At 34.3% G+C, this 10,823-nt stretch overlaps 1 protein-coding gene across 2 annotated transcripts in view; it reads left to right on the top strand.

Moving 5' to 3' along the window:
- The window catches only part of LOC136839551 (tyrosine kinase receptor Cad96Ca-like), a 36,487-nt gene extending 25,664 nt beyond the window's left edge, over nucleotides 1-10,823 (top strand). For both annotated transcript variants that reach the window (XM_067105791.1, XM_067105792.1), the window contains exons 8-13: nucleotides 1,246-1,426; nucleotides 2,687-2,868; nucleotides 3,224-3,363; nucleotides 4,733-4,827; nucleotides 7,369-7,463; nucleotides 8,143-10,823. In XM_067105791.1, coding sequence (XP_066961892.1) covers nucleotides 1,246-1,426; nucleotides 2,687-2,868; nucleotides 3,224-3,363; nucleotides 4,733-4,827; nucleotides 7,369-7,463; nucleotides 8,143-8,322 — 873 coding nt within the window. In that variant the 3' untranslated portion in view covers nucleotides 8,323-10,823. The remainder of the gene's footprint in view (nucleotides 1-1,245; nucleotides 1,427-2,686; nucleotides 2,869-3,223; nucleotides 3,364-4,732; nucleotides 4,828-7,368; nucleotides 7,464-8,142) is intronic.

Below are 10,823 nucleotides of genomic sequence, written 5' to 3'. Positions count from 1 at the left end.
AGTGGTGAAGTTTGATGGATCAAATTAACGTTTCAAGAAAATAAAAGTGCACATAATTTCTTGACTTGCTTATTCCTCTTCTCTAAGTTCTAGGTTAGACTTTGGTCTGAAGAGCCTTCAGGCATGATACAGTACACATCATGCAGTTGCATTAGATGTTCCAGTTTTATTGTTCTACTCATCATGTGCCTTTATGGGAAGTCAGTACGTAATTGGTTCCTATTTAAAACTTTTCGTTCCCATTTTCCAGGATCTTAACATTGTGTCACTCATCTGTTATCCAAACCTTGACAGTTCTTGTGCAGTGATGTCTTACAACAAGAATTGCATAGGAAGAGCGGGTAGTGTTCTGGTACTAGATAGCCAAGGAGTTAATCACTCCTTTGCTAGCTGAATCATTTTGCTGGCTGCTGTCTCATGGATTTTCAAAGATGTTCTGTAGCATTTTTGCAGTGCTGTTAAGTAATCACTTACAGCCATCTCTGTCAGATCAAGAGAAGTACAGTATTTCCTGTAAATTCCTTTATGATTTGGCTAATACCTTGATAATCCAGTTACTAGATAACATCCATTTAAGCATCTTAATTGTTCATTTGCATTGGATCAGTCAGCAGTTGTCAGGCTAGGGAAGGAAGGGACAAGATGACGCATATTGGACATTTGGTGAGATTACCACACCCACATAACCTCTCCCTGTATTGTTGCTAATTCGGCGAAGGTCGAAAGTGAAGTTGTGAATGGCTCACGAGAAGAGATGAAACTCCCATTTCATGCAGTACCTTTAGGGTTCCTTCGAAAAGGTTGTTGTTAACTACTAGCTGGGAACCACCACCTCTAGGAGCTTGCAACAGTAAATTACATTTTTTTTATTTCGATCAGGAAATTATCTTTATTCTTTACTCCACTTATGTGTGGCTGTTTATTTGATTTTCGATAAAATCAGGAGACGGTCGCGTATGTAAGCATCCTGTTTCTTTATGGTTATTCTGGGATATGCCTACTTATTGCTTTTTTTCTAAAATGGACTTATTTTGCAATAAAGATTAGCTTTTTTATATAAGCTCATGTCAATTTTTTAGGCTTTATAAGCAACTAAAAAGCTTGCTTGTGTGTGTGTGTGTGTGTGATGAATACTAGGTAATAAAATCACAAGTACCTTACTGGAATTTTGAAGATATAATATAAATTAAAATGGAAAATACTGTATATTGAGATGTCAGATCTTATGATTCTTCCCATTTCAAGGTATGGAAATGCGAGGCTGTGGGAATGAGTCCCAAGGGCCCCATGCTGGTAGCAGTGAAAACCCTGAAGGAATGTGCAGGAGACAGAGAACGCAGAGATCTCGTACAAGAGTTAAAGGTTCTAAAGAATCTTGGGAAACACGTTAATGTGGTCTCACTCTTGGGCTGCTGCTCAGAAAAAGGTAAATAATTTCTCACCAAATCTCTCTTACTTTAACTTTTTTTTTTTTTTGTCTTGTCTTTGTTATCCATCATGTTTTTAGATAGAGAGAAAGTAGATCATATATCAGACACTTCTATTTAAAGGTCACCAGAAGTCAGAACAAGGTGTTTTCTAAACACTCATGGACGTATGCTGATAAGTCAGATGAATGGGGAGTTGCGTTTTATTATGCTTTGATTTAAAATTTACAAATTGATAGGAATGTTCTTTCTAGGAATATGGGAAAGAAACAAAAACAATGGCTGCCAATGGTCTACAAATATTGGTGAGCAATTTGTAAAAGCGTTTGGACAGTGTTAGCCTCAGACACATGACTACAAAAAAATACCCTCAATGAAGCTTGCATGCGAGATGTTGATGATGCATTTAGAATCTTAATATTTTTTATTCTGTATCAGAGATTTCCAGAGAGGGTGAAATTGTCCATACTCACCCGTGTATGGAAGGTTTTCTTTGCTAGTGTTTACATAAAAAAATAATTTGTTATGCTTATTTTTGTAGACATTAAAGGAACCCTAACTTTTTCATAACATAAAGAATTATATTTAGTTTTTCACTCTTGGTTTAAACCAGTTGATCATCTAAAAACTCTCATGTGGTTGTTAATTCTATAAGATAATCATCACAGTTCATGATCTATATGAAAAGTTAATTTGAGATCACTAAAGTACAGTATATGGTATGTAAATGAACTTGCAGTTTGCTTTTACATAAAAGAATTTGTTACTTAAAGCTAATATTTATTAAAGTGACTTTGCATTCTTTATTAGGTTTTGTAACTCAAGCTTCTAGTTAAAATGACATTATTTGGAACGTTAGCAACCCTTTTTTATGTCTAATGATCATCCCGTGTAGATCCTGTTTCTGGTGTTACTTGAATTTATTTATAAGTGTAGTAATCAGTTTAGTTAACAGACTTTACAAAGATAATACCGTATGTGTGATATCTTGCTTTATCAAATCACCTATGCAGTGGTCGTTCATTTCAGAGCCTGTCTTGATGCAATGTAAATGACCTTTTAAAACCAAGAGACATGTGTTGATTTTTTGTTCTAGAGCGTATTATCATTTGCAACATGTTAATGAACCTATTTTGCATATTCATTTAACTTTGCCAGTCTAATAATGTGTATTTATCGAATTGTAAAGACATAAGACATGCGAACTGAACTTACTGTACAATTCTTATAATAACACTTGTGATAATGCTACTTTACAGACCCTATTTTCATCATCCTGGAGTACATGGTTGGAGGTAAACTGCAGAGTTACTTAAGAGCATCAAGAGCTGACGCTAGTTATAATAACTTACATGGAGCGTCGTCCTCCCTAACTCCAAGGGACCTCACCCTCTTCACTTACCAGATAGCCAGAGGAATGGAGTTCCTGGCAAGGAATGGTGTAAGTAAATTGAAATCCCATAGAAAGGAGAGAGTCTCCCTCCAGAACTTGGAGTGTTTCCTATCCAGTTGCAAAGAAGGCAAAATTTGTCATTTTTATTTTTTTTACTTATTGCTAAATTCAAATTTTGGAGGAAAATTAGTTTAAATTAGCTTAAACTACATTATATAGAATTATTGTGAGTTGAATTAAGCATAATTACTGAATTATATAAGAGAATTGCAGCATAAATGTTGTTAATATACAATTTCTCAGTAAATACTTTTCACAGATTTAAAATAAGTAATTCCAGATGATCAAGATGCTGCTTCTCAATACAGGGGAGAAGATTTTAATAGTATTGTGCAATTTGCAGATTATCCATAGGGACTTAGCTGCCCGTAATGTTTTGGTTGGCGAAGACAAAGTCTGCAAAGTAGCTGACTTTGGCTTTGCTCGAGATGTTGCCAATAATCACATATATGCCCGTAAGAGTGATGGCAGGTTACCCATAAGGTAAGAAACATTATAGTGAAATCAAAGAAAATTGGTTATGTTCAAATGTAGACTTGGATATAGAAACCTGTGCTGGACTCGAGTATTCACGTTCAAGGTTGCTTTGGTATTTCAGAGGAGCAGTACCATGATTAATGATGATTTTAACCAAGAAAAAACTGGCTCTTGTTTTCTATTGAACACAGGAATAGGAAGAAGTTAAAATTTTCAGAAAATTAACGTGAATGTTGACAAGGTGTATTAATAATTCACATAACAAATGATCCAGTATGTATTATAAGGTTGTAATGGTTAGTTCTGTTATTATACAGTAATGTCTTTTCTCAGAAGAATATTAAAAACTAGAATAATAGTTATTTGAAAGTTAAATTATTGGACTTTCTGAAGCCACCTTCAGTGCAAACAGGAGGAGAGGAGTCTTTGGAGAAGTAGGATGAAATGTGCTATTATCTGAGTTCATTACTGATAACACAAGAAAACATTAGCTTCTACATTTATCCCTTCAATGATTGGGAAGGTTGCATTCTTGATATGCTTTTATTGTATATTTTTCTCAGGTGTTTATGGAAGATGAATTTTTGTTTTTCATAAACCATATGTTAAAATTGCACACAGGCTAATGCAGAACTTTTTCAAGATGGCATAGGAATGCCTTCTTTTATCTGTATTTTTTTTTTAATGAGGAGGTCATAATCCAGTACTTATATTTTGTTTATTCTCTCAGTATTGAAGAGTATCAATAAAATAACATTTATTGGCTTCACAACCTGAGGCATTTGTCAATACATTATATTTCAAATTTTAAGATTCAGTGCAATAAAAACATGAATTCATATTTAAACCTTCGTCACGAAAATTACCATAGACCATGAATCAAACCTGCACCGAGTATAGTAAAGCTCATTTAAATGATTTTGCTTTTTGTAACTTGGAAATAACTATAAATTTTGACAAATTTCAAGCTAGAATTCTGATCACAGGATAGGTTTAGCATTAAAAGAAATCAGTTAGTTACAACATAAATCATTTTAATTTTTCACATAAAATTGTCACAGTATTAATGTATGCTGTGTAATTGCAGAAGAAATATTATTTTTGAGGTTGGAACTCTCCACAAAACATTTTGAAATTTAGAACCTTAGGTCTAGATACATTTAGGTTTGTATGTAAAACCTTTTAGAACTTTCTCATACTTTTTGTAGGTGATTGGCTGTTTAAAATGTAGCCAGTACTTACTGTTGCCACAGACTTTTTACTGTTCAGGTGGGAACCCTAGAAGTAAAATGACCCAGAATTAAAAAAAAATTGTCTTGATGCCTCTGTTCAAGTGTAACTGGAAAGCCTTGCCTAATTTTCCCATGTTTTTCAGATGGATGGCTCCTGAGTCACTCTTTGACAATATCTTCACAACTAAATCAGATGTATGGAGCTTTGGAGTTCTGCTTTGGGAGATTGTGACCCTAGGTAAGTCGAATTCTTTTCAGTTTTTATTCAGAAAATAAATGTTGTGGCTTGTTACTATAGTATATCATTATTGTTCATCTGATGTAAGATAAGTTTCGTACAGGACAAAAAAAATTGATGTGGTAACTATTGTATAGCTTTATTCCTATAACCATCTGAAAGATGAAGAGGCTTAGCATGTTATGCACAACCTAAAGAGAAGAAAGGGTTAGTGTATCATTTTCTCCACTCGTAATCTTGCTTTACTTATACATTTCACTCATGTGATTGTGAGGTAACTTCAGTACTGTACTTTGAAAATATTCCTTGGGATGTATATGTATAAGTTTCTTTGCCACTGCCAGTAAATATGTGTCTCACATGAAGAGGTGAGCTTTTATTGATCCATAGTACAATAAGGATGTTGACAGAATGTTATCTAAGTACCTGACTGACAACTAAAGATGATTTGGAAAATATGCCTTCCATGTGGATGAGCTAGTTTGACTTATGCATAAGTTTCTTTGCCACTTCCAGTGAATGTGTATCCCACATGAAGAGGTGAGCTTTTATTGATCATTTGTACAGTAAGAATGCTGACAGAATGTTATCTAAGTACCTGACTGACAACTAAAGATGATGTAGAAAATATGCTTTCCATGTGGACGAGCTAGTTTGACTTTGTGAATAGAGCATATCCGTTTGATGATCATTGAATTTTTCTCCTTTATGAATACAGGATATATATATATATATATATATATATATATATATATATATATATATATATATATATATATATATATATATATATATATATATATATATATATGTACATCAGTTGTGGCTAGTGGGGTTTTGTCATTTTGTTTACGTTAATGTTCTTGGCTTACTTGATTAAAATTTATTACTTTACCTCTTACATTTTCACTACAGTACTTGTGACCAGGTGGTATCATTGAGTTTCAAAATTCATGAGAATATAGGAGCAAATGCATACTCATACTTTAGACAAGATTTTAACAGTAGCTAGAGAATGGGGAAAACTAAAAGACCTGTTCACCATTAGTAAGCTTGTGATCCAGACTCCTTTTGTTGGTAGAGGGACAAAAAGTTAAGTCTGTTGTGGGCTAAAGCAACATGGGTGAAGCCACTGTTTATTCCTTTCCCTCAGTGGCATAATGACAATGCTTCCTGGGATATGCAAACTAACTCCCAACAGTATGTAATGGTGGTCATGAATAACCAAATTCTCATAATAACATGTAGTAGAGCTAGGTAAGATATGATTTATTCACGGTATCTGGGGACAGAGGTGGATGTGTAAAGAGTATGTGAAACTACTGTGGGTGAGGATAAGCACGGTGAAACAATCATTCCTAGAGAGGAATCCCGTAATTACAAGCCTTGTAACCCTCTCGTAGGTGTATAATTGTAGATGGGCAGCACCTTAGCCAACTTGCCACTTATAACGTATCAGTCACTGCTGCGTGTAGTGATGGTCTCGGCATGAGTTTCATAACTGGTGTTTCATAACTGCTTAAGAGAAGTAGGGAAGAAATACTACCTGTGATGGAGGACTTTGAAATACTGATACTTGAAGCAGAGTATAGGATCAAGGGCTTGGAACTAACCAAGAGATTGTTCATTTAAGAAGTCAGAGCTCAAGGTGTTGCATTCACTCTTGGAATTCATGGATCAGATTCATGAAGACAAAATTTAAGAAACAAAAGTTGAATCTGTAATAGCTGAGGATTATAATTTTTTGGTACAGAAGTAGATCTTTCACATTCACAGTTGATCCCTGATCCCCTTTATCTGCCGAGAGCAACCAGATTCGTTGAACAGCAGCACCAGTATTCAGTAAATGTGCCTCACTGTCGAACTTCTCAGTTCCAGAGGTCCTTTATTCCCCACATCATTGGACTGTGGAACAGCCTCCCAGAGGATGTCCTGCAACTGGAATTTCAGAAGTTCAAGCAAAGATGCAATGCATTACTACCCTAATACTATTCTCTTTGCATTTTAATATATTTTCTCCGTTTATTAATTTAGTTTTTCTTTTTTAGTAAGTGGGATCTCCTCTTTCTGTATTTCCCTTTTCTCTACTTCGTCTTACTTCTTAATGAACACCATATTCTTTGGAAGCTTGAATTTCAAGTCAATGGCCCCTGTGGGCTTGTTCCATATGAATAGGTTTCATCTGCTGAATAATAATAATGATAAGGATAAGGTCCAGTTAGTACATCTCCTAGTAGTTAAGGATGAATGTTATCTTAAAACTTCAAAATTGCAGAGATTATTAGTAGCTTTATGAACCTTGATTAGCAGAAAGTGTCTTGTTGTCACTGATGCACATACTAATTCAATTTAAATTGTTTTTGCTGAATATCATGTACTGTGTTTTAAAATCACCAGATCTGTAGTTCCTCACTTTTCCTCAAAGTGATGCTACCAAGCCAATTTTTATGGTAATTTTTAATGAGACAGAAAAATATATACAAACCAGTATTTCATGTAAAAATACACAAAATTCATAATTCAGATTTATCTTTCCTTCAGGTTCAACTCCCTATCCTGGTTTAGGAGCTGCTGAGGTCATGAAGAGAGTTAAAGAAGGTTATCGGCTGGAGAAACCAGATCACTGTAGAAGAGAGGTAATATTAGGTTTAGGATCAAAAATACTGTTTTGCATTGCTGTCGTTTACTGCTAATTGTGATATGTAGTTGTTTTTTATGTTAAATGTAACATTTGCAGTCGGTGTGGATAATACTATGCCATGATTTTACATCCCTAAGCCATAGGCAGTCCAAATAAAATTCATTTATTGTATGGAAATAAAGGGATTTCTGTTGTGATGCCTATATGTTTTTCTCCAGAAAAGATGCTAATTTTGATATATGGAGATACTTAGCCTGGGAAAGTTATTGAAATAAATGATACTTCTGGATCAATCAGTTGAAATATGAGGAATTAAACTATTTTATATATTCTTAGTATGCTTTCATAGATTATAGTCATATGTTTTTATTATTAATTTGGGTTTTTAAACTCACAGATAAATTTTCCATAAAATTGTCTGTTTGAAATACTACTTTTTAAAGGAATGGAAGCTTTGGCTTTTAATCATAAAAAACATACACTTTTACCAATGTACATGCCTTGTAATTAGTTGTACTAGAGTGCAAAAAAAATGTTTCACATTTCAATTAACTTTATAATTTAATTTTAAGGATGCTTTAGAAAACTGTATTAGTTGAGATCTGTCTTTGTACTTATGTGTACTGCTATCAGACTATCAAGCAAATTGTGATGAATCTATTTTGGTATTACAGATTTACAACATCATGTATTACTGCTGGGATAAGGACCCAAAGGAGAGACCATGTTTCACTGAGCTAGTCCACACACTTGAGGGTCTTCTCCTTTCAGAGGTGGAGTATATTGAACTGGATCGCTTCCCTGACCACAGTTACTACAATGTTGTCACAGAGAAGAGTGATGAGCTTCTTTAGGTGATCAGGAACTTCCCAGGGGAGGACTATCTCAAATTGGATGAACCTTCCAGTGGAAGACTTGTCTTAAACTGGATGAACTTCTTAACAGAGGACTGGTCTTAAACTGGATGAGTTCGTCAGTGGGAAACAAATGCTAAAATGGTCTTATTCTAAATGTGCTTTTGGTGCCACCTTATTGTACACAGCGTGACTCAACTTTGTAGCATAGTGTACATTCATTCCAAACCTCAGTTAGACAAGTATGGGAAGTGTCAAGTGACATAGTACAACATGAAGAAAATGCTGATGTTCCCACCCAGTGTTATATAGTTATATTTACTTAAGATCAAGATTCTCCGGTTGTTTGACATATATATGTGCAAGATTGACTTGAAGTGATTGATAAAGGTTGCAAAGTAAGTGCACTCTCTCTCCAGTGGTTGTGAAGCAACATAGTGGTGAAATTTAGCAGCAGTGACGTACAGCTGGTTGCATTTATAACAAATATAACTGTATCCCAATCTAAATCTGAAATCCTTCTGGTAAAATACTGAAATTTATGTTACCAATATTAAGCAATGAGTGAAAATGGATTCATGGTTGTGAGATGTGTGTGTGTGTGTGTGCGCAATCAACTGTCTATGAAGACATTTTTCATGCTCAAATATTTAATCTAATAATGTGGTTTAAGTCATGATGCAGTGTTGTTTAATGCAATTAATGTTCCTTGTTTGTGGGTATTCTAGTTTTCTAGAGCAGTGTCTTTTATTTTGTCTTCATTAAGCATTTTCCATCAGTTAAGAGATCTCTCTTTGATTATTGATGGTGATATTTTCCTTTTGTATACCATTATTATTTTTGACAACTAAAAGTTATCTTAGTTAGCATTATGTATATACTGTTAATTTTATAGATTTAAAAGATCTATACAGAGATTATTAAAGTATATTTAATGTTGTACTCAAAGTTTTTTACAGTTAATTTGCTTTTGAAATATTTTGGCTTTAATTTATGTTACATCTACCTGTAAACAGAATTCCGTACATCAATAATTCAAGGGTTCATGTAGGGAAAGTCTATTTCTATTATGAAGCTTGGTTTGATATGTTTATATGAGGTTTTAGTAGTGTTTATAGATAACGGACAGGTTTTTCATTCTATATAGTATTCTGAACTAAGTAGGACCCAGCTTTAATACATTGTGAATTTTGGGCAAGGATATGCAAAAGAAAGCCCCAAAAATTGCCTTTCTCCACAAAAAAACAGTTTACATGAAAAATAATGAAATACAGTATGAGCTAGTCTGATTACAAGTCACAAATTCAAAAATTAGAAATATTGTAAATAACTACACCAAGTTTTGGAAAATTAATACATCATTACATCATTCCAAGACCATTCCTGCTATCGCTAGTCATTGCCAGTTCTCCTGTCTATTTTTGGTTGGTCCTCATCAGGCCTTTTATATACTTCAGTACCTTACCACAAGTACAGGCAGCCCTAGGGCAAAGCTGGATAAATTTAAATCTACTAACCAGTTATTTCTGTTGACTTTCTTTTTGAGAGACTTTATTATACTTCCTTTAGTACGACTTGTCTATTATTTCGATTTAGTACTCATTTGGAGATGAGTTTCCACTGACTCAAGGCCTGAGGAGTAAATTATGTACCTGGTAGCCAAAGACTGTGATAGCTACAACCAAGGTAAAAAGTGGCATGGGGCGAGCAAACATGTTACAAAGCTTTGCTAAGAACTCAAAGGCTTTTACCTTCTGGTGCCAATTCTGTCAGAGGGAAAAGGCATAGCATACAGTAGTTAAAATAAATGTACACTATAGTATGTGTGAACTCATATACAGTACATTTATACTGAAACAATGTATTCAACAAACATTTTCACATACACTTCAGAATTTTATAACTTACAGTTATTGCTGAAATTTAAATGGCATTTAGTTACATTATCATAACCTTTTACTGCCAGTGTTGGTTATGTATTAATCCGTCCATGCATAAGAAGGAAATGGTGCTGGTCATTCATTATTTTAGGACGCTTCCCTTCACTAGTGCGTCACTTAATTTTCCACTATGATTACAGAGAGCTGGTCTCATACTCAGAAGAGGAAGATAACAGATGATAACATGCCAAAGGTATTTTTCAACAATTTTAGTATGGCATATTTGTAATGAAAATTAGTGCACTCTTTTGATTAAAAGTGCAAAGGTAACTCGTTTATAAATGAAATAAAATCACTTAGAAAAGTGTATATATTTTTCCCCCCTACACAGGGTATTCTGCCCAATAGAAATGTGCAGCTTTTATTGGCCTTAGGTTTCTCATACACTATTTGTTTATTGTTTATGACGTACCTCCCTTTACTTCATCAGGTAGTGGTTTAAGGGGATGACACTCCTGCTCAAGGGTGCTCGCATGGTGGAATTGACAGCTATTGCAATATCCTCTTCCAGTTCAGTGTCTGTTTATTTTCAGTGTAGAATAACATGATTGGCTTCTCTTA

This window comes from Macrobrachium rosenbergii, chromosome 6, assembly GCF_040412425.1.
Source record: "Macrobrachium rosenbergii isolate ZJJX-2024 chromosome 6, ASM4041242v1, whole genome shotgun sequence".
NCBI classification, from domain to species: domain Eukaryota; kingdom Metazoa; phylum Arthropoda; class Malacostraca; order Decapoda; family Palaemonidae; genus Macrobrachium; species Macrobrachium rosenbergii.
This window is presented reverse-complemented; position numbering and strand designations above follow the sequence as displayed.